This window comes from the organism of the source record quoted next, unplaced genomic scaffold (assembly GCF_019419815.1).
Source record: "Pyrus x bretschneideri cultivar Hongxiangsu unplaced genomic scaffold, Pyrus_bretschneideri_v1 Contig19, whole genome shotgun sequence".
Lineage (NCBI taxonomy): Eukaryota > Viridiplantae > Streptophyta > Magnoliopsida > Rosales > Rosaceae > Pyrus > Pyrus x bretschneideri.
In genome coordinates, this window is record NW_025999490.1 from 924,166 (window position 1) to 948,752 (window position 24,587).

At 36.6% G+C, this 24,587-nt stretch overlaps 3 protein-coding genes across 4 annotated transcripts; 1 reads left to right on the forward strand and 2 right to left on the reverse strand.

The window, feature by feature from the left end:
* Positions 1-841: 841 nt before the first annotated feature.
* Positions 842-4,018, reverse strand: LOC103933259 (ras-related protein RABF2b). The gene is made up of 7 exons (XM_009342926.3): positions 3,872-4,018; positions 2,881-2,958; positions 2,637-2,804; positions 2,353-2,401; positions 2,181-2,254; positions 1,316-1,409; positions 842-1,164 (listed from the first exon to the last, which is right to left on the reverse strand). The coding sequence occupies exons 1-7, from the start codon at positions 3,908-3,910 to the stop codon at positions 1,064-1,066; spliced, it is 603 nt and encodes a 200-aa protein (XP_009341201.2). The 5' UTR covers positions 3,911-4,018; the 3' UTR covers positions 842-1,063.
* Positions 4,019-8,276: 4,258 nt separating this feature from the next.
* Positions 8,277-10,396, reverse strand: LOC103933261. Its single transcript, XM_009342930.3, has 2 exons — positions 9,218-10,396; positions 8,277-8,821 (listed from the first exon to the last, which is right to left on the reverse strand). The coding sequence occupies exons 1-2, from the start codon at positions 10,002-10,004 to the stop codon at positions 8,451-8,453; spliced, it is 1,158 nt and encodes a 385-aa protein (XP_009341205.2). The 5' UTR covers positions 10,005-10,396; the 3' UTR covers positions 8,277-8,450.
* Positions 10,397-13,435: 3,039 nt separating this feature from the next.
* Positions 13,436-20,058, forward strand: LOC103933258 (protein ROOT HAIR DEFECTIVE 3 homolog 2). 2 transcript variants are annotated; one of them, XM_048582765.1, is made up of 22 exons: positions 13,436-13,961; positions 14,050-14,116; positions 14,239-14,341; positions 14,476-14,546; positions 15,051-15,114; positions 15,201-15,266; positions 15,379-15,426; positions 15,508-15,570; positions 15,676-15,732; positions 15,936-16,094; positions 16,184-16,252; positions 16,347-16,438; positions 16,689-16,767; positions 17,290-17,455; positions 17,536-17,663; positions 17,768-18,030; positions 18,110-18,206; positions 18,298-18,468; positions 18,552-18,656; positions 19,127-19,221; positions 19,347-19,443; positions 19,642-20,058. In XM_048582765.1, exons 1-22 carry the CDS (start codon positions 13,814-13,816, stop codon positions 19,933-19,935), a joined length of 2,502 nt encoding a protein of 833 aa, XP_048438722.1. In that variant the 5' UTR covers positions 13,436-13,813; the 3' UTR covers positions 19,936-20,058. The 2 variants fall into 2 exon arrangements, with proteins under 2 accessions (XP_048438722.1, XP_009341194.2); XM_009342919.3 differs by having other exon boundaries at positions 13,437-13,961; positions 17,536-17,660.
* Positions 20,059-24,587: the final 4,529 nt, after the last annotated feature.

A 24,587-nucleotide genomic window follows, 5' to 3' on the forward strand; every position in this document is an offset into this window, starting at 1 on the left:
CTCTTCACTTGCAAGTGAGAGATTTTGGATTCGAATCTCGTGGATAGCGAATTCGATACCAAATTAAGTTGCCTATTGTGTGGCTTTGCCCCCTCCCCTTAGTGTAAAAATATCAATGTACTCAAAATTGTAAGCATGTTGGTGGCTATGCTATTATGTTCTACAAATAATAGAATTAAAATCTGGGAAAAGTTTATGCTGTTTTGAGAAGCCATTTCAATAAGCAATACACGAAAAACATTTTTTTTCACATTGTGCAAGGAAATGAACGAATTTGAAGTAATTAGGAACAAACTAGAGCATTAAGCATGGTGTGATTAGACTTGGTTTTAGGCCTGCAAATGGTCGAATAAAAGATGCAAATGTCTATTAGGCAAGTTGGACAAGAAGAGAAGGTTCTTTCACAGCATTGATAGAAGTTCTAACTGAGAAAAGATCTCTCTATTACATTGAAAAGAGAACCGTTGGAACCGTACCATGGCCCTCAAGTTTGAATCCTTCTCTCCGTAGATTCAAACCACTTAGAATATCTTGCAAAAGAAAAGGTTAAATAAAGGATGTGCTTTCCGTCGCAGACCGGGGAATTTAGTTCACAACTTCCCTGTATGCGAGTCCCACATGCGAACCAAATTTTTACAGCGTACCCCTTCCCAACAAATGCTTGGCAACATGGAAGGATTGCTTCATTAAACCGCAATAGAATTTTCAAGTTGCTGAAACTTGCCACCATCCTAGCACTTCAGAAATCTTGCACCATGTCTGGAAACAAGGACCGAGTTTATAGTTTTCGCTAAAATTTTAAGGAATCGGATTTCTTATTATTCGCTACCAAACCCGAGTATTTTCAAACTGCGAGTAACCATTTCATTACATGAAAAGACCAATCTCCATATGCTTCTCACACTTTGTTCAAGGTAACTAAACAATAACATCCATATACAAATCTGAATAAATGTACACATACATGGGTAACTCGGTAGCTGATTCATAATTTTCCACTGTCAGTTACGCAAACTATTATGGAAATACCAAGCAGGCAGTGACCGAAAGCACCACAGAAGCTCTATAAGCAACAGGACGAGCTTGCCACCCTTTCAGAAGGTCTGTCCATGAGAACCATTCCTGCAGGGTTCTGCACAGGCTGCACTCGAGGTAATCTCTTTGCTGTTACCCCAAAAACAGACGAAAACCATAATCAGATCACTAAATTACATTATAACATAAACCAAACAAGCAAAAAGACATGCGTAAATCCATTTTTAACAGTAAATTCATTGCGCTGAAAGGGGTACACGCTAAGACCCTATAAAAGTACCTATCTCGTAGAAAATGTCATTGACATTGTCTGCAGTTTTTGCAGAGGTTTCCAGGAAGAAAAGGCCATTCTCTTGAGCATATGATTGTGCATCCTGCAACAGCAGCAGTTATAAAGCAGAACATAGAATGAATGAATATGCAAGTTATGACAAACAGATTCTAGTCAAGTTAGCTCCCCTAATCGCCATACTTTATTATACAGATTCTTCGGTTTGTTCATTTTCTCAAAAAGTGACCTCTTCGAAGGAACAAATATAAACATCAGTTTCACTTTATTTATATCTTCTTCCCACATATTGTCATACGTCTGAAACACTAGTTTGGGAAAAATGGAGTCCAGTACCGCAAATTGGGAAACACAACCTGGATTACATGGACTACAGTCCACAGAAGTGTACGGAAATAGGTTTGTTGCTTCAAACTTTCAAAACTAAAAATCAACATCGGAAAGAGGGGACCCTTGCTTCCAACTTTCTAGGATTCCTACAGCCAACCCCACTTAGTGGGATAAGGAGTGGTGGTGATTGTTGTTGGAAAAAGGAAAGGAGACAGAAAAAGACAGCTTGTAGTTAACCATATCATATGATAAGTGCAGAATAGAGAACTGGAAGATATTACTATAAGAATGGAACTGTAATATGTTGACCAAAGGTAATATAAGCATATTTTATATACGAAGAACGAAGGATTTCCAGAATATATTCATTTGTTCTTTAAATTTCAAATTCAAATAATCTTGAAAAGCTATTTCATTTTTCAAAAACGAAGGCTTTGGACTGAAAAATCAAGCGATATAAAGTTCAACCAATGAATAAAAAAAAAAAAAAAAAAAAAAAAAAGGAAAGCACAAAATAATGAATTACCTCTGCTGCCACTTTCCTGGCCTCTACCAGATCCGCTTTATTACCAGCTAGTGCCATAACCATGTTTGGGTTACCTTGTCATACGGGAATAAATAAAATTATTAAAAATTAAAGTCACATAGACAAAACTAAGGAAGCCAGTACCAAAATTTAGCATACATAAGTTACTAACCTTGTGACTTGAGTTCAAGAACCCATTTTTTTGCTCGCTCAAATGAAGCCTACAAGAGAAGGAAAGTTAAAACTTCTGTTTAAGATGTATTCGATATGGGTAACTAGGTGGTAGCTGGTAATAAATGAAAAGCTGTCAAAGAGAAAACAAACTTCAACTAGGGAAGACTAAAGATCCTTCAACTCTAGTGAATGAATACAAATCCGCCACCAACAAAGAAATAAATTTCATAAAAATCTAAAATTCCAAACAATATAAAAAATGGGCTGTCAGAATATACTCACTTGATTTGTTAAATCATACACGATAATTGCAGCAGCAGCTCCTCTGTAATACATTGGTGCCAAACTATGGTACCTCTCTTGACCTGCTGTATCCCAAATCTCAAATTTTACGGTTGCGTCATTTACAGCCAATGTTTGTGAGAAGAAGGCAGCACCTATTGTTGATTCCTGTAATAACATACTATAAAAGTAAAGGTATGGATAAAAAAAAGAAAATGCTTCCTTTGAAAGATATAGAACAAACCTGAAATTCAACGAATTGTCCTTTTACAAAGCGCAACACCAGACTTGATTTCCCAGCTCCAACATCCCCAAGAAGCACCTGAAGAAGAATATCAAACATCACTGTGGTGATCACGACATGCAATACCCAAAGAAAAATAATTTAAGCAAAAATAAACCTATTCACCACATAATGCTAAAATACATATGCCTACATATCCATAATTCCTAAGTTAACGGAACATTTTTCGATAAATCACAACCTTCATTGTAACATGGACTTTTGTATTTGTATTTTGCTTGTGAGTATGGTTTTGGTTAAAATTTAGCATTCAGGCATTTACTTACATGATCATATAGCAAGAAAGCTATGAGACCTAAGTCACAGTATGTTGTATTCTCGGAGACCCTCAAAATATCAGAGCTAGACCGAGATAAACAACACCACAAAAGAGTAAAACTTCTGGTCGAAACAACTAGAAATCCTAATAAGCTTTCAGTCCCATTTTTCTCATTGCAGTCGGAATTCAAATACGAAAAACAAAATCAAAATCTCTGTGTTCAAAGATATTGTATTTGTTTGACTTCCATTTCCAGGGTTTAAAAGCAAAAATAAAAAAATTGTAAATCCACATCCTTTATGTTAATTAACGCAATCAAATCAACAAATAACAAAACATAAACCCCAAATATGAACTGGCCTAAAAATACGCAATCGTCTGAAAATTATAACAGCTGAAAATCAAATAAGACCCAAATCAGAATATCCAGAAACTACAGCAGTAATTGATCATCACAACAAATTCCACGAAAAACAAACCAAACCCACGTCATAATTATCATTGAATCACACAAAACCCGATCAAATTCACAAAATTTCCTAAAACCCAATTGAAATTACAGGGACCCAGTACAGGACAGCATCAAAGACCAATCAGAATCGCAAAGTTTGACGAAATTGAACAGAAAGCAAGCTCAAGAAAAGGGCTTTTTTCAGAAGCAGAAACACATACCAATTTGGCATTGATGTTCTTGTTCCCAGTGGTGGCCATGAGTGCGATGGATTGAAAATTGGAGATCAAAAGAATTAAGCAGAATCTGGAGCAGAAGAACGCAGACGTTGACGAAGAAGGAAAGATGGGGTTTGATGCAAGCAGAAGCAGAAGCAGAAGAAGAAGAAGAAGAAGGCAAATCGAGAAAGGATCCTAAAAGCCAAGCCAAGTATACCAACAACCTTCTCTCTCTCTCTCCTCGAATACGAAGACCTCTACTGAAGCAAATGTATTTTACGAAAATTTCCGCGTGCCAAAGCGTAAGAGACGAAATAATCTTCTTTCATCTTTCCGGTCCAACCAGGGCGACCAGCCTGTCTGCTCAGCTTCCACTTGGGCACGTTTTGTTTAAGATAATGGGTTCCTTGGACGGGCTTGGACTGCCAAGTTTAGGCCCAACAAATTCATGGACCGGCCTGTATCTTAAACAATCGTGTAAAGTTGCTATTTAGTATTACGATCTACTGATATTTCTCTTCACTTGTAAGTGAGAGGTCTTAGGTTCGATTCTTGCCAAAGACGAATTTGAACCACGTTATTGCTAGTCCATTATAAGGTTTAGCTCACTTCTCTCTCCTTTTTAGTATAAATAATATCGTTTGTTAAAAAAAAATTATCGTATAAAGTTTTGATGTTAAGAGTTGAATTATTTTAATGGTCTGGAATCTTCCTCTTCAACTTTCTGTATTCTGATTCAAACTATTTTTCTTTTCTTAATGTACATCAGAGGGTGCCTAGAAAACAGTAAGAATGAAGAGTCAAGGAACGTAGGGGTGAAGTCTATGGAATTCAGAGAGGAAAAGAGTTTTTTTCAAAAGGTGATATGACTCACTTAAAAAAGTCATGTGACGTGTATGAATTAGGCGTTGAGAACTCAGGCCCCGTCCGCTAATGTTTTGCATAACGATATTTTAAAATTGTTTTATAAACGAAAACAACAAATAGAATTTTACATTTTTATGATTTAAGAATGTATTTGGTAGTTTTATAAGAGTGATTTTTAAGAGTGAAAGGCTTGAAAACACGTTTGGTACCTATATTTGAAATTCCAAAATTCTTGTTTGATAGTAACTGTGGCAGTGGTGGTAAAAATGTTGGTTGAGATGAGAGTAATTTTGGTAGATATTGTGGTTGTAGCAATGGTAGTAGTGAGGGTAATGTGGTGGGGATGGTGGAGGTGGTGGTGGCCCTGACGAGGGCAATGGGGGTGAAGAATGTGAAGATGGTGATGGCAGCAAGATGGGATGTGGTAGCGATGACACTGACAATGGTGGTGGTTGCAGTAGTGAGACGATAAAGATAGTGATGATCGTGGTTGAAGGGTGATGACAGTTAATAATATGATGATGATGATGGTAGAAATAACACGTTCTTGAAAATCAGAAGAAACGCGTTGATATAAACTCGATCAAAAATGCAAATCATGCATACGAAACCATGAAACATATCGTAGTACCAGACTGGCCAGAGCTCATATTTAATTTCTCCATACTAACAATATTGGAGAAGGAATAAAGCTCTAACAATATATAATTAGGAAAAAGTTGACTTGAAAAAGAAATGGTACTGTAAATTAATGTAGGTGTTTTTATATGAAAAGGTGAAAAGGCTGAAAAGAAGCACAATATAATCGAGGAGGTTAGCTAGCTCCTTCCTGTGGCTGTGAATGGGATGCTCTTCAAGGTGAAAAAGTTGAACTTTTAGTACACTCCTTTTGTCAGAGACTCAGAGGCACACAGAGAGGTAGGACTGCCAATTAGCCAAAGATAACGCGAAAGGATTAAATTTAAAGATAAAATTTTTAAAATTAAGAAACATAAAAGTTGGTAATTAATTTATTATCTAAACATTAATAAACGTATTTATTTTTATTTGTAATATAAATTTAATCTCTTTAATATTACTCATTAAACAATAATAAGCTAATAACAACCATTGCCGCTGCCGTCGCCGCCACCTCCGCCGTGGGTCTCACACCACAGACACACACCTGAAATCTTACATTTGCAGCTTGCACCACCACCACCAAGAACAACCTTCTCTTTTCTATCTCAGTCACACACGCACAGAGGACAGGAGGAGAAAGACATGAAAAGAAACATCTCCTCCTTTGATTCAACCCCCAATAATACCAACAAAATATGACGGATGAAGGATCGATGGATGGTATATTGGTAATTGCACTGCAATGTCCAAAGGGCATCCTTCCTCTCTCTCTCTCTCTCTCTCTCTCTCTACCCCCTCACAGGGATCATTGACTGGTCGCCTTTGACCAGTCTTTTGGGAAGGACTTGTCTCTCTCTGTGTTTATGCAGTACTACTACTAACTGCTCAGTACTCTCTTCTCTCTCTCTCTCACATCTGTACCTCATAAATGATACGTGAAAAATGCTCAATCCCCACTTCGATTTTCACCACGTGACATACACTATGCAATCATATTATATATAATTTTATATTAAATATTGTGGTTAACTTCTCTCCTATATTGAGTTGATTTTATATGTACGATAGAGTGCTTGGGAAAAAATTGCATAATATTGTGTGTCTAATTTCCATGTATAATATGAATATAAACAATCTGCATTATGCTTTTTCAAAGCTTTAAGAAATTAACTTGTATGACTATAGGAGATAAAAGATGTGGCACAATTACATGTTCAAGTTTATATGTCCCATATCGGGCAGAAGACTTGAGAACAAGCTATTTAAATAAAATTACCCCATTCTAATTAACACTGATACCTTTTGTATTAAAACCTCACACCTGACGGATTGAGTAGGTGGCCAAGTAGGGATAATATCGATGTTGTTGGAGTGGCCCCATGGCCTGTCTACCTAAAACTTAATATGGTATCAGAGCCAGGGAAAGGGCCTGTATTGCCATGTGAACGGTTAGGTCCCATTTGACCTCGAGCGAATGGGTGAGCCTTGACTTGGCTCCACGTAGGCCAAGAGATGCCACGTGAATGGGTGGTTCCCCATTGGCCCCGCTTGGCTCTACGTAGTTGCCGATGTGTGGAACTTCACGTATGACCTATAAAATACGTGGTTGTCGATGTGTGGAACTTCACGTGTGACCTATAAAATGGGGTCTCAAGTACGGGGCAGTGTTGGAATTCCTTTGTCCCACATCAGCTAGAAGGCTTGAGAACAAGCCATTTAAATAGAATTACCTCACTCTAACTAACACCGAGGCCTTTTGTATTAAAACCCCACACTTGACGAATTGAGCAGGTAGCCAAATGGGGACAGTATCGGTGTTGTTCGAGTGGGCCCATGGCCTGTCTACCTGAAGTTTAAGATAGTATCAGAGCCAAGAAATAAACCCATACTGCCACGTGAACGGGTGGGTCCCCTTTGACCCGCGCGAATGGGTGAGTCCAACTTGGCTCCATGTAGGCCAAGAGATGCCACGTGAATGGGTGGGTCCCCATTGGCCCTGTGCAAACATGTGAGCCCCCGCTTGGCTCCACGTGGTTGTCGATGTGTGGAACTTCATGTGTGACCCATAAAATGGGATCTCACGTGCTGGGGAGTATTAGAATTCCTAATTCCCACATAGGGCAGAAGGCTTGAGAACAAGCCCTTGAAATAGAATTACCCCACTCTAACTAACACCGAGACCTTTTGTATTAAAATCTCACTCCTGACGGATTGAGCAGGTGCTCAAGTGGGAACAGTATCGATATTGTTAGAGTGGGCCCATGGCCCGTCTACCTGAAATTTAAGATGGTATCAGAGTAAGAGGACGGGCCCATACTACCACGTGAATAAGTGGGTCCCCATTGGCCTCGCGCGAATAGGTGAGCCCCGGCTTATTTACATGTGGTTGGCAATGTGTGGAACTTCACGTGTGACACATAAAATATATGGTTGCCGATGTGTGAAACTTCACGTGTGACCTATAAAATAGGGTCTTATGTGCGGGGAGTGTTAGAATTCATCTGTTCTACATCGGCAAGAAGGTTTGAGAACAAGCCCTTTAAATAGAATTACCTCACTCTAACTAACCCCGATGCCTTTTGTATTAAAACCCCACATCTGACAGATTGAGCAGGTGGCCAAGTGGGGACAATATTGGTGTTGTTGGAGTGGGCCTGTGGCCCGTCTACTTGAAATTTAAGATTACATCGCTATTGTGTATCATTAGTTTAGGATATCACATTAATAATGTACTTGTATCATGCAAGTTACTCTCGTAAGTTAAATGGTGTGATGAGTATTAAAACCATTCCAAATTGAATTGGAAAGTCCATGGTGATCAAGTAAAATCACTTGGTAATTACTAGAAGTGTGAGCTAGACATTGTGTATTTGAGTGAGAGAAGTTAGTAAGGAAAACAACATATGATTAGAATCATTAGTAAGTGAATCCAAAACTTGAACTCAAAACACAAATGGGTTTATAAATTATGTACATTAATCAACCAAATGTGATCAATGAGATCTCTACCTCTCTCTTTTTCTATCTTATGATCATATAAATAAATAGAAATTATTAAAGCATCTTAATTAGGATTATAATAATAATCTAATTATCAATTTGGAGGTGGCTGTTGGTTCTTGTTGGAAGCCAAGGCATGGATGGAATTTGCAAGCTTGTTAGTGGCATCAGTGAGGCCATTAATGCCTTGCCTGTTGATCTCAGTCTTAGTTTCCTCGATCTGTAGCCTTCTCTCATGCAAATTCAACATCTCTCTGTGCCTCCTTTCTTCTCTCTCCTCACAGCCCTGAAGTGCTTCTGCAATCATGGAAGCACCTCTGGCAATGGCAGTTCCCACTTCACTTGAGATGCTTGCACTCACAGTTCCACTGGTTCCTCCTTGATCTTCACCACCACCGCCACCTCTTCCACTTGCCCTCCTCCTCCTTTTAGCTGGCGAGTCTGAATGCTCACTTGTATCGGAATCTGATATCATTTCACACGCTCCCAAAAGTAAAAATGTTGTTGCACTAATTCAACAAATCTGATATTATTAATCATTACCATTCAATGCACACAATCATTATCAATAGTACCCTACCCTTTTTTCTTTTTCATGACATAATAAAGTACAAATAATTCTTTTACTAGTGGAGAAATTGGCCTAAAATTTAACAGAAAATGTGGTTTGATTGGAATATATAATTCCAAAGATTAGTTGCTTAATTAAGCTTTTGCTTCATAGGCAAGAGTAATTAAACATATTAACGTTAAGGAGCTGCTATTGACACTCCAAATAACTCTTCCTGTAAAGCTAATTGTTAATAACTTGTGCATTTTCTTCACAAGTTTGGTCGAGAGAGAGAGAGAGTGTGTGTGTACCTACTGTGGGCATAACCTGTGCGTATGGGAGAGCAGGTGGTGGTTGGGCTGCCAGTGGAGCAGGTGGAAGAAGTGGCAATGCCGCAATTGTTGGAACTGAGATTTGATGATGATGATGATGTTGCAAAACTGGAGGAGAAGGCAGTGAAGAAGAAGGCTGCTGATGAACATTAGTTGTATTAATTATAGGCCTCTCCAAACCATACCCAATATTTGGATTAATCCCAACATTTGGACCAGAAACAGAGGCTCCTCCCACCACCTCATGACCTCTAATCTGATAACCAGCAGCAGCAGCAGCAGCTTCTCTCCTCTCCACCACATCCACCAAAGCCTCATAAATCTGAGGCACCATATTTGTAGGCAAGTTCCTCTCCTTCCTCTCATTCTTCTCAAGCTTCCAATACGATGCACTACCTTCTTCTCCTTTCCCTTTTCCCACATTAGTAATCTTCCTCTCATATTCTCTCACTTTCTTGTAATCCCTCATGAGATTGTCCCACTTGTCGTTGCACTGGTTTTGGTTTCTCAAACAACCTTTTTTCCAACAGTAGTCCTCCACCCATTTCCACCTCAGCTCAGCTGGTTTGCTCATTGATCTTGTTGTTTGATCAGTTCCTCCACCACTACTACCACCTTCCCCACCACCAGTTCTCTTCATTCTTCTCTCATCATCCATCTTCTTTGCCTCTATCAAAATCATTGTCTCCCCCACTGTCCAGTTCCCTTTCCTGTAGTCCCTCATGATCACACGGCTAGTACCATTTCCTCCTTGTTCAGCCATCATCAAAATGCATGCAGCATTCCCCTAAACCTAGAGAGAGAGAGAGAGAGAGAGAGAACGGAAAAAATGGTGGAATGGGTTCTTTATGGAGGGTGGATTTGATTTGGTGGAGTGTTCCTGTGGTGTTCAAAACCAGTCAAATCTCAATGAGATTATAGCTAATTTAGGAAAAGGGTAATTAATGAATGGGGTTACCTTAAAAAGGATCTAGGGCTTTTAAGTGGTATTTGATATTGTTGGCATATATTTTTGTGGTTTTGTAGGAGGAGAGGGTTTTTGTATCATGAGGGATTTTTGCATCAAGAGGGGAAGAAGAAAAATAGAAAGTAAAGATGGAGGTACCTGTTTACCCTATAACTATAGCTATGATGTATTATTTTGTATTGTTTCTTTTTGTCTTAAAATTTTCAACCTTTTTGAGAGGTTAAGGATTGATTTTGCACCATCTAAAATCTTCAAAGATTAAAGTTCAAATCTGAGTCTACTTATTCAAACCACTACTGCTCCCCAGAGAGAGAGAGAGAGAGAGAGAGAGAGAGAGAGAGACTGTGAGGGTAGAGAGAGAGGGAGAGACTCTGTGACGGTAGAGAGACAGGGAGAGAGAGAGAGAGAGAGAGAGAGACTGTGTAAGGGTAGAGTACCATTATAAGAAAAGGCCAAGCACCATTCAAACTGACATCAACCTGCTCGCATTAGAGAGGGTCAATATATGACCACCACTCACCCCTACACGTGGTGTAGCCTCTCAACTCTCATCATCATCCCCGTACAAATTGTAGATTTTCTGTATTTTCGTTTTAACCCTAATCGCAGCTAAAAGCCTAAGAGTAAAGAGAATACTAGAATAGGATCCCTAACCCTAATGAAAGTGATTTCCAGTTTCCACACTTAAACTTTTTCTGAAGTCTTGCATTTCCTCTTTTAACTATTATAATGGAGAAAATAAAAAAAATGACGATCCAAAATCAACACGACTCTCTGCTTCGTGAAAATCGATGGAATAACGTCTTATAACAATGAGATCATATGATAATTAAACCTCTTACAACATGTGAGATGAATATTATTAGATTAAGAGCTAATTAATAATGACTATCATTTATAAAATATTGAGAAGAACGCTCAATTTAGGTTTAGGGCCTTGTTTCAGTGCTGATTAATTGTATTCACTGAAACATAATTACATCTTGATTTCTTTATTTGATAATTGACTTTAAATGTGCTTTAGGGAGTTAAGAACTAATTTCTTGCAATGATGGGTTGAGCATGGTTGTGAATGGTAATGCCCAGGACGAGCATTATATTTTTCTTTCCATGGGAAGAAGAAGAAGATATATATAGCAGGATAAATCTACATCAAAAGCCTAAAAAATGACTAAGAATCTACCCTAATCAATTAGATTTAGTTTAATTAGTCCCTTAATCCCATGCTATGCCATGCATGAAAAGAATGTTAAAATAATAATTGCCCACGTCGCATGAAAACCCTATAAAACTTTACTAATTTACCACACAACCCCCAAAACTTGGAGCTTTCATAGAGCACATCCACCTATGTTAAATTGTCATGACTCGACCTCAAATTCAACCCAAAACACAATTTCACCCATTTTTGGGTTAATAAGGCTCATCAACCATGACTGATGTCATGTCGATTCTGAGTTCAAGCCTAAATCCTTGGCATTGACGTCAACAAGTCCTTTTAATCAAATGATCGACCGCCGAAAATGTTTTCATGTGTGAGCATTGAGTTGCCGTTACCGATTGGCACGACGAGTATGATGGTAATTGATTATTAATTATTTATAAATGATGAAAATGTAATTGAATTCCAACAAGAAAAAAGGGGAAGAGGTTTTTTTTTTTTTTTTTTTGTCGAAGAGGAAGAGGTAATTAAGGAATGAGGTGAGGATCCTGGGGATCCTCAAATCGTATCCGTTCATTGTATATCGTGCGATTATAAATCAATTTAAATACTTTTATTTTAAATTAAATATAAATAGTACCTGATAAATATTGAACGCACGATATACAATGAATGGATATGATTTAAGAATCTCTAGGTTCCTCATAAAAAGGATCTAGAGAGGATCCTCTTGGGTAATTGAGAAGATACATCCGCAAAAACCTCAATTTTCTAGGGAACTTTAACGAAAATCTCCTGTACTGTTCACTTTAACGAAAAATCACATTTTTACACTAAAAAGTCAATCCTGATAATATTCACATTACCCTTTATTTTATCCTTATCGTTAAAATTCAAAGTTTTCAAGTTATTTTCATTAGTTTTCCTAATTTTCTATCCAAAATAAATTGGGGCTTGAGAATCCGGAGCCCGACCCATTACCCATAAGATCAGATATTAAGCCCACCTCTATCTTTTTTGTTGTCTTCGGTCAAAGAGCCCACTTGTCCCTACCGCATACTTATAACAAGGCCCAGGGCCCAAGGCAGAACATACTTAAATCTGGGCCTTGATACTTTTATTATTATTTTACATCCCTTCAGTCTTCGTTTTTGGTATAAATTCTTTGTTTTTAGGGACATTTTTGGCTTTTTACTAACCTGTATATATATTTTAAATTTGAAACAAAAGTAACAAAGAAGACTTTCTGTGGATACAAACCAAAATTTAATCTAGAAAAAACTACATTATGAAATTATAAATTGTTATAAGGGATTTTTTATGGTACTCTCAAAAAATTGTGCATCCTCCGTGTTGTATTTCTCTTTAAGTTATTCACACAACAAGTATATATTAAAATTTATTCAAAGAATATGTGAATATCACATTCCTTTACTAATAAGGAATTAAAGTAGTACATTCCTTAAATTTTGTAATTCAATATATTCAAAATTTGGCGTTGAAAAACATGCACGTCTTAATCCAGTGTCCTCAAAATACGCAAGTCTTGTCTTAAAATTTGTAATCTAATTTTCTCTACTTTTAAATATTTTTCAATTTGTATTTTTATGATAGTAGCAATATTGAAAGGAAATTATTATTGGCACTCCAAATTTTTTATGTTTAGAAAGAAAAATACATTTGTGAGAAGTGTAGAATGAGATTTTTAAAGGGTTAACAACACTTCCCTATTGAAACAGGGGGAGAGGAAAACAAAACTTGAAATCTTCGAGAATAAAAACGAATTCTTTTAAAATTGAAGTACAAATCGATTGTGTTCCTCCCAAATTTACGATATTTAAACATGTTTACATAAAATTTTCCCAAGTAATTAATTTAATTTTGGGGTGTGATATCTACCCATCTTTTTTTACTTTTCATATTTTTTTTAATTTTCAACCGTCGAATTGGATAAATTAAATAAGATCAAATGACATAAATTAATAAAAGTGTGTGAGAAATAAAAAAAAATGTGTGATAGCACACCTTAATTTTTTTCAAGTGACCGATAAACACGAAGGCGTTTCACTGTACGGGGAAGTGGCAGGTGGCGAATCCGCCGCTTCCGACCCCAACGATAATCCAAACGAGTTCAACGACAAGTTGCCCATATTTCTTGAATCCAGTAAAATAAAAAAAATTAAAAAAAAAATTAAAAGAAGAAGGAGAGATCTCGATACTCCACAAAAAAATTGAACCCTCTCTCTCTCTCTTTATTCTCTTACTTGCTCTGCCTCCCCTACCAGCAAAGAGCTTATGATTCGTACTTAATTCAGAAGCCTTGAGGTCGAAGAAAGCATATAGAATCTTGGGTCGTCTTCCTCTTCAAGTATAAGTGTGTGTGTGTGTGTGTGTGTATATACAAGTCGGTGGCTGAAAGAAAGTTGCAAACTTTGAAGGTTTTGGGATGGACGAAGATTGCTGCGCCACACAACTTATCTATGGTGATGGAGAATTTAACGCAGATGGGCTCGACAGGTTCGTGAAGGAGGTGAAGCTTACCGAGTGCGGACTCTCCTATGCGGTTGTTGCAATCATGGGTCCGCAGAGCAGCGGTAAAAGTTTGAAACTTTGTTCGATTTGGTTGAGTTTTGAGGTTTTTGGTGAATTTGGTTTTGGTGCTTATGGCTTTTGATTTTACAGGGAAAAGCACTTTATTAAATCATTTGTTTCGGACTAAGTTTAGGGAGATGGATGCTTACAGTGGAAGGTTAGTTTCTGAGTTTGGAATTGATTGTGTAGTCAATTTTGGTTGTTTTTTTTTTTTTTTTTGCTTTTGGAATAAGTGCTTTTTGGGAGAGAGGACTATCTGATTTTGTGGATTTGTTTTAGGAGCCAAACTACAAAGGGTATTTGGATTGCCAAGTGTGTTGGCATTGAGCCGTGCACGATTGCCATGGATTTGGAGGGGACTGATGGGAGGGAGAGGGGCGAGGTAATCAGATTTTCATTAGAATTCCATTGTGTTTTTCTAGGGAGGATTTAGTAAGAGCTGCAAAATGTTATATGGTTAAACTTCCCGGATTTATTAACTGTTCGTGCTTCCTGTGTAACTCTATTATTTTCCAGGATGATACTACATTCGAGAAACAAAGCGCCCTATTTGCCTTGGCAGTTTCAGACATCGTTCTGATAAATATGTAAGCTTGTGTTTTTTTATTTGTCTTGGAGTCACCTGGCTGATAGTCTACATTACTTGCATAGTTAGTGACTATATATATGTAGTCGTCGATCCAATTTGTTGGTGGTTGTATGTTAAACTTGTTCCCATAAGTGTTATATCAAATTAGTAGAGGTGTCTAGTTCAATTTTAAGATTGTCATATGTATTGGTATCTAGTTCAGTTGGCTTTTAGAAAGGCAAAGCCGGTGTGAGTTTGGTTTATCAATCATCTATATCCTTAGGAAAGAAGCTTCTGATACCATCTCATTGATTGTTCAACTAGGGTTTTACCTTTCACGAAAACATGGGCTATTCTAGTTATGAACTTTTAGTTCAGAATCCTAATGTTAATTGACATTTTAATTTCCAGGATATATAGAATACATGTAGGCTCAATTTAATTTACAGAATATACGTCGTTTTTACCTGTAATTTGAAATTACTTTTAGATATATCAAGTGGAGATTGGATTTTGTATACAGGTGGTGTCATGATATTGGTCGGGAGCAAGCTGCCAATAAACCTTTACTAAAAACAGTTTTTCAGGTACTCTAGAACCATGCCTACATCTCTACCATCTACTCACCATTTACTGTCGAAGTTATGAAGTTCTGGTTTTTGAATGTGTATAGGTCATGATGCGCCTATTCAGCCCCCGTAAAACGACATTACTTTTTGTTATACGTGATAAAACAAAGGTATGAGTGTACTGCATGTGCATATTAACAGGATCTGTCTAATTATGTTGTCCTCATGAAATGATTTTCTTGTTGCATATTAATACTTTCTTGTTTGTGGCTGCTCGTTTAGACTCCTTTTGAATACCTGGAACCTATGCTAAGGGAAGATATACAGAAGGTACTTTTGTCTTCAGCTTTATTTGGCTTTTATACTTTATTCCTTTTCCCCATACATCTCTAAGTATTGTAAATTCTGCAGATATGGGATGGAGTACCGAAGCCCCAAGCCCATAAAAGCACCCCGTTGAGTGAATTTTTTATTGTGAGATCTCTTATACTCTTCTCTATTCTCTGGTCATCTTTGCTCTGTATAATGTTCTCATCAGTCAAGTTTGTTGTCTCTGATACGTCATTCTTCGATGTGAAGGTAGAAGTAGTTGCTTTGTCCAGTTATGAAGAGAAGGAGGAGAAGTTTAAGGAGGAGGTAACCCCTCTACTATCAGAAGCAATTATCATGTCCAATAATCCTATACGTCATCACATTTCTATTTTATAATTTTGATTCCTGGGATGTGTCATGCCATCCACTGAAGAGTTGTATATGTATGTATACATGATTGTTTGATGTCCTTCTTTCATTGTAAAAGTTTACAGTGATACCTTACGGGTATGGCTATTATCATGCAGGTTGCTCAACTGAGGCAGCGCTTTTTCCATTCTATTTCTCCAGGAGGGCTTGCTGGCGATAGAAGGGGTGTTGTCCCTGCGTCAGGATTTTCTTTTAGTGCACAACAGATTTGGAAAGTAATCAAAGAGAACAAGGACTTGGATCTTCCCGCTCACAAGGTTTGTTAGTTTATTTTCTTCCCATTGATAATTTGTGGTCTTCACTTCTCATATGCATATAATATATACGCATACTGTGATTTAATTAGGTTATGGTTGCTACGGTTCGGTGTGAAGAGATTGCCAACCAGAAATTCAAACAGTTGGTCCATGATGAGGTATGTGGTCATTTATCTCCATTTTTGAGATGCTTATACTTCTAGCATATTCAAGAAAATTTTATTGGTCATTACTTGGGTGAACACGATTTAGGGTTGGTTAGCACTGCAAGAAGCTGTTGAAACTGGTCCCGTACAAGGCTTTGGCAAAAGGCTCAGTTCCATTCTAGTCACCTATCTTTCCAAGTAAGTTTGACTCTGGTTTAATTATGTTTTTATTCAATCATATAACTTGAATGCATTTTTCACATGTTACACTGTCCACCTTTTTTTTTTTGGGTTTTAATTTTGCCACTAAAACTAATTGTTTATATGTATTCTTACCTGTTGTGTGTTTTCTATTCGTTGGAAGGTTTATTGTTAGTGTTCTATGGGCTTGTACTGTTTCTAGTTCTGACTTTATTTTGTATGTCTTGATCTTGCTTATGCATCATAGGTATGACATGGAGGCCATCTACTTTGATGAAGGTGTAAGGAACTCAAAACGACAACTGTTGGAGTCAAAAGCATTGGATGTATGTCTACTCTCTCTGTCTCTCTAATTTAACTGAGGGTATAGTTAAGTTTTCAGTTTCTTAGACAATTTTTGCAACATAAGGAAGTTATGATTAGTAGTGGTTTTAGTTAGGTTGTCAGTTTCATATACCGTGTTATTGTTGGCCTCAATCTCAGAATGAACACCATGATAATGAAGTGGTTTGGCAACATAAACTTTATCCTTCAAGTATTGCTATCAAAGAATTATGCTTAAATCAACAGCTAAACATCATTACCGGAGCATGACTCCATAGAATTACATTACCAGAAGCTTAAAGTCCCTAATCTCACACTGAGAAACTGAGAGGACAATTAGAGCTTGCTTGTTATGTAATACACGAAAAGTAACATAGCCTTATACTTCAGATTGTCTTCAATTTCAAAATAAAACTGGTTAAAGGGTCTGTTCGACTTAGTGTGGTCAACTTTGTAAATTCGTTGCTGCCACTAATGAGATTTATTATTTTTGTTTAAATCTTGCTTTCCTCTGAATTTTCCAGTTTGTTTACCCTGCGTACTCGGCCATGCTTGGACACCTACGTTCTAAAGCCCTTGAAGATTTTCAAGTGAGGCTGGAGCAGTCGTTGAACAAAGGAGAAGGATTCGCTTCATCTGTTCGTACCTGTGCTCAGTCTTCTATGCTTGAGTTTGAGAAAGGATGTGCAGGTAATAGATTTGTTTAGCTAATCAACATGTTTGTCAACCAAAATATTTCTTTCATTACTTTAACATGTTTCTCCCTTCAGATGCTACCATACAACAAGCTAATTGGGATGCTTCAAAAGTCCGGGAAAAGCTTCGACGTGATATAGATGCACATGCATCATCGGTTCGTAGTGCAAAACTGGCAGAATTGAATTCCAACTATGAGGTAGTGCTCTGATAATTATCAAAGTCTTGGTTATTCTAGGAGTATACTTATAACGTTGGGCTCATAGTTATTCAAATTTCTTAATGCAAATACCCTTTATTTTTCAGAAAAAACTTTCTTCGTCTTTAAGCGGTCCTGTAGAGGCTCTACTGGAAACTGGTGCAAATGACACCTGGGCTTCGATACGAAAACTCCTTAATCGTGAGACCGAAGTTGCAGTATCGGAGTTCTCAACTGCAATTGCCAATTTTGAGTTGGATAATGAAACGGTTGTCAAAATGAAGCAGCATTTGAAGGATTATGCTAGAAATGTGGTGGAGACAAAAGCAAGAGAAGAGGCTGGGAAGATTATGATCCACATGAAGGATCGGTAGGAACTTGTTAAAAATCTTCTTTTCTTTTTTACGTTGTTATTTTGGTTGCTGATCACTTCTGTTGTCATTTCTCAGGTTTGCCGCAGTGTTCAATTATGACAGCGATTCAATGCCTAGGGTTTGGACTGGGAACGAAGACATTAGAAGTATTACCAAGGATGCACGAACTGCGGTAATCATTGGGAACTTTTGTGGAAGTACATGTTATCTATCTTTGTGACTTAAAATGATGTTTTAGTTGTTTGATCATCTCTTTCTTACAGTCTCTGAAGCTTTTGTCGACCATGGCTGCCATTCGCTTGGATGAGAAGCCTGATAATATTGAAAATGTCCTCGTTTCTTCTCTGGTGGACGGGACTGTTACTGTTTCATCTTCACAAAATAGGAAACTAGGCCCTTCTACAGATCCTCTTGCCTCAAGCTCTTGGGAAGAGGTACCATTAATTTATGGGTTTGGTTTTTATGTAAATATTTTCTATGATGAAATCCTTACTTATTAAGGTTAACTCTGAACTAGGTTTCTTCAAAGGATACCTTAATTACCCCAGTACAGTGCAAGTCATTGTGGAGGCAGTTCAAAGCAGAGACCGAATATAGTATCACTCAAGCTATTGCGGCACAGGTATACTTAAGTTTAACTTCAGTAGTCTATTTTTTTATATCGTTTATCAGAGTTGCATCCCGAATAAATGGATTGTCTTTTATAAAATGTTCTTTAAAAATTTGGATTATGAAAATATGAATATTGGAACATGTTCCTGCAAAAGTAATGAACAACTGGTGGGAGGAACGTGGAAATGGGACACATGCATTGTCCTCGGATGACATTTTGGGCGGGAGTTCTTATGTAAATTTGATTTAGTTTAGTAGTGAAACCAAAAATATGGAAACACTTCATATTGAAAATCGCGCTGATTCTTGACTTGGGAACGGTTTAGTCAGATAGGACCAACTTATAATCAAGTTCAGCGTATTCTTGTTTTTTCTACAAAGAAAAATCCTAGCATCCTAATACTATTTTTGCAACGAGCTCCCTATCTTTATGCTTATAGCTCTGCTCTATCATGATGTTGTTTGCTTTTGTACTTTCAGGAGGCTCACAAGCAGAGTAACAACTGGTTACCTCCTCCATGGGCTATAATGGCGATGATCGTTCTTGGTTTTAACGAATTTATGATGCTTTTAAAGTAATTACTTTCGTTCTTTTTTGTTTCCTTTCGCGAGTTTTAGGTTTTGGACATTTTCAAGTGTCCAGACCCTAATGTCTTGCACATCTGTTAATCACTGTGCCTTTTTTCTTCAAATGAAACAGGAACCCTCTCTACCTCATGGTTCTATTTGTTGCATTTTTACTTTCAAAGGCCTTATGGGTACAGATGGACATTACGGGACAGTTCCAGCATGGCGCTGTAAGTATAAAACTGAGTTTTTTTTTTTCTCGGTAGAGTGTAAAATTGGGATTGAACGTGGAATACAACAGCTGGTGGTCTTAATTTCATGGAGACTTCACTTGGGGCTGGCCTTTTTGTTTACAGTCCCTCATCAAATTGTAATTTTCTTGATTGAAGCAGTTTCTAATTTTAGTCTCCGTTGTTTGTTTTTACCAGCTGTCAGGAATACTGTCTATCTCATCAAGGTTTCTTCCAACCGTCATGAATCTTCTAAGAAAACTCGCAGAAGAAGCTCAGGGGAATCAAACACCGGAAGCACAAAGGCGGCCAGTTTCTCTTTCTTCTCAGAGTTATAGAAATGAAACACCTCAGCCAAATCCAGCAACAAGCTCATTCCCGGAGTCCTCAGTGTCATCCAATATCTCGTCATCAGATACCGGCATGGAATACTCAAGCCCTCCTTTAAGACAAAGGCGAACGGCAAACGTTGAGGAAGTTGAATCTTCATGATGTATGATCTCCGTTGTTTGTACCATGTGCGGCAGATTAAGGTCGCTACTCATTTGTGCGATAGTTTTCTTTCTTGTTTGTGGTTACTGAAAATTTGAAATTAAAATAAATGGGGTTTGCTCAGTGCCTGGTTTTACAAATTATAGATTAGTTGTTTTGTTTCGAGGAATTAGATTGTAAAATCTGCGCATTCTAACATCGACCCTTTTTCTTGACAACTTTTTCTTCATATTAGTATTGTCAGTAAAACAAATGAAAAAAAACTTGTGCGGGGTTCAGCTTGCCACTGGACTTTACTGAGTGGAGCTACAATCCACTTTTTATCATTCTTTTATTTTAAATATAATACTATTTTTTCATTCTTCTGTTTTAATTTTTCATAGTTATCTTTTCTACTAAATAAGGGTAAATTAATTAGGATCATCTACTACTGATTCATATACACAACGACATTCATATCAGATTGGTAAAACGAGCCCCAGAAAATATAAATTTAATTAGAGCTTTGCATGGTCTTGAAAATCATGTAGTATCTTACACAGGAAAATTAGGAAAAAAAAATGAAATCAAAATATAAAATATAGCACTTAAATCCTACCACAATGATTTTCTCGTGTTCAGCAAAATAGGAATGGTTGTGCATGTATGCTTCTTTCCTTTCTTCATAAGAATATGAATGGTAAACAAAGAGCATTGTGGATGCTAATATTTTATCAATAAAAATGAATTATAGTGTCTACTTTGACTAACAACAAAATTGAATATCACAAAAATATATTAAATTGTCTGTATGTTTGCTTTCTTTTTCTTTTCTTCTACCTCGACAAGCAGTAGCCTGACATTTAGATCGTGGGTGGATTTTCTCAATTAAGATGCAGTTGGGGATCAATATGATTTTAACTATGTTTTTGAAGTAGAATTTTTTTTTCTTTTCATTCCATGATAGTTGGAAAAGATTGGTTTTTTTTTTTTTTTTTTTCTTCTTCTTCTCGTGTCCTTATGAAGAAAGTAAAGAAACTGGGAAGAAGACTGCAATGGCAGAGAAAATGGGTTTGCTCAGCGTCTGGTTTTACAAATTATAGGTTGGTTATGTTTCGATGAATTAGATTGTAAAATCTGCGCATTTTATAACATATGAATTTAATATCGTATTGTCTTTTAGCCTCTATATTGCATCTGTGGCAAAAAAATAGGTACCTCTATGAGAAAATTTTGTAGATCGATGAATATTCTCAATCTAGATATTTATTAGATACGAGAAATTATAAGTCTTATTCGCGAAAGTCTGAGTAAATGCCACGTACAATATTTGTTAAGACATATTTAGGGAACTGTTATTAGCACTCCAAATGAGAAAGTTTGGAGTGCCAAATGAGATTTTTGGAATGCTAATAACAATTTTCTATATTTATATACATTTTATTTTAGTTTGGAAATCGACTTCCTTTTTTTTTTTTTCTTTCTTTATCAAGTTGGAAGTATCACTAAGTGTGACCTTGTGCAACTAATTGTTGATTCGTTTTGAATAATCAACAGTATTTCTTACAATGTCTTGGGCATATGAATAACAGAAAGAAAATGGTCATGATACAAGCTGAATGGTAGTAATACTAATTAGTAAACAACTTGTGCATGTTGTTTGCTTATAACCAAGTGGCATGAAGGGACAAATGTGTAGGTTTCATGCATTACTTGGAATAGTATTAGTAAATTCATGATGTTTGCTTATAACCAAGTGGCATAACGGAACAAATGTGTATGTTTCATGCATAACTTGGAATAGTATTAGTCGTCGGGAGATTTTGCATGAATTTGTTTTTATTTTTAATACGTATATAGTAAGTTATATTTTAATGGGATTGCTCACCACCCCTAAGTTGTGATAATGTCTTTATTTATTGTTATGTGAGTTTAATTAAATTTTGAGATTGTGTTTATCCACTACATACATTTCGAATTTTTTTTTTTTAAAAGTCAAGCTATAGCTTAGATTAGTCACTAACAGAATTTGAACCCAGACCGTCATGCAAGAGTACAACACTTTTTCACCACTGTGGTAGATGCCAACAAGTTGATTGTCATGTGTGACTTTACTAATACTATTCCAAGTCATGCTTGAAACATACACATTTGTCCCATCATACCACTTGGTTATAAGTAAACATCATGCACATGTTGTTTACTAATTAGTACTACTCTTATTTAGCTTGTATCATGACCATTTTCTTTCTGTTATTCATATGCCCAAGACATTGTAAGAAATAATGTTGATTATTCAAAATGAATCAACAACTAGTTGCATAGGGTCATAGTCACTGATACTCCCAACTTGATAAAGAAAAAAGAAAAGAAAAAAAAAGGAAGTCGACTTCCAAACTAAAATAAAATGTATATAAATATAGAAAATTGTTATTAGCACTCCAAAAATCTCTTTTGACACTCCAAACTTTCTATAATTAGAAAGAAAAATACAGTTGCGCAAAGTGTAGAATGAGATTTTTGGAGTGCTAATAATAGTTCCCTAAATATATCTTAACAAATATTGTATGTGGCATTGACTTAGACTTTCGCGAATAGACTTATAATTTATGGTATCAAATAAATATTCAGATTGAAAATATTCATCGATCTACAAAATTTTCTCATGGACGTACCCATTTTTTAGCCATAGATACCAATATATAGGCTAAAAGACACTACAATATTAAATTCATATGCGGGCAAGATATTTATGAATTTAATCATTAAAATGTATAAACTCAATTATATATTTAAGTTAGATCAATTCCCGAAGTTTTGGTCAACAATAAAAACTGCTTACCTATGAGTTTACCCATAAAACGTGCAAAGGCAATATACCTTTTTACCACAATTCTATGTATTGTGAATTTTTGTCCGCAACTTTTGTGGCATATAGAGGCTAAAAGATACTACGATATTAAATCCATATGTGGTTGAAATATTTATCAGTTTAATCATTAAAATGCATAAACTCAATTACACATCCAGGTTAGATCAATTACCGAAGTTTTGTTCCACAATAAAAACTGCTTAGCTATGAGTTCGCCTTTAAAACGTGCAAAGGCGATATACTTTTTATCCACAGTTTAATGTAATGGGAATTGTTGTCTGCAACTTTTGTATCTAATAAATATCCACGGTTAAAAATATTCATTGATCTATCAAAACTTATCATGGACGCACCCATTTTTCTACCACAGATAGGAATATAGAGTCTAGAAGATTCTCATTTACTTGAAACCTACCAAACTCATTAAACACTCTAACCAGAAGCTCATTTAATTGAATCGAAAAAGGAATCAATACGTAAAAATCGAACCAATCCGTTGAACACATACCAATTATTAAGCTAATTACTGCTCTAGAAATTTAGAGATGTCAAATGATGAAGAAAAGGAAGAGGAAGAGGTTTGGATGACTACGAAGGAGTAGATGGGGGTGCAGAATGACAACCATGGGAGATGGAAGGATTTTTCAAAGAAAGAGAGAGAAGGGGCTTTGCTCCATGGAGATGATGGACTGGTTAGGGTTTTTTTATTTTTATTTTTATTTTTTTTATTGTTATGTAGATTGAGTTGTGTGTAAAAAGAAGTTTGATTGAGTTGAGTTTTGATAAATAAGGGCGCTTTCGGAAATAACGTTGGGCGTAAAGAGATAATGATAGATAAATTAAATACAATGTGGGTATAAAAAGTAAGCTGGATGTTGAGATACAATATATAGGTTCAAATAAAATTTCCCTTTAAATAATATGTCTATTATTTTAAGTCAAATTGAAAAATATTATATAGGGGATTCTGTTGTAAAATCGACGAGGTGTGTACAGTGGAATAAATAAAACAAGACACAAAATTTACGAGGTTCCTCTACAGTCAGTGTGACTGGAGTACGTCCTCGGGCAGCAGTGATGCTTTCATTATAATTTGGAATAATAGGAGTACAAAGATAACTCTATATATTCTCTCCTCTCCTCTTCCTCTCTTTCTTTTTTTTTGCTCTATCTTCGAAGCATACGGAGTGCTCTATTTATAGAGCAACTCCAAGCACACATCTTTGACAAATGATCTCCACATATCAATATTCTGCCAAGGTTTTCAACCCTTTGGCAATGTTTTCAATGTTGTGGCAGGTATTCAATACTGTGGGCATTCATTACCCACTAGTATTTTCAACACTCCCCCTTGGATGCCCACATATCAACATGAGTTGCCTCGTTAAGATCTTGATCTATTTTTGGATGCTCCCCCTTGATGAGTATCTCTCCCTGATTTCAAATTATTTAAGCTGATCATTGATCCTGCTGCTTTAGTCTTTTAGCGGTGATAGTTGCCGAATGAGGTGTTCCACTTGTTGTTAACTTTCCACAGACTTGTTCTTGAACTGGGTTGGAGGGCCTTTCTGCTAGACTTCCTCCAAAGGTCTGAATTTACCTATTTTATCTGGAGCTGAATTTGATTCAATGGTGGTGGACACTTGATCTTGAATCGGACTTGTGATTTCTTCAAAGGCCGTCTAGACTTGATCTTGAATGAAATTGGATCATGAGGAGCTTCATGTGACAAGTGATCTTAGGCTTTGTCGGGGATGAACTGACATGTGTTTGTTGTGGTTGTCTCCACATGCTTCAATGT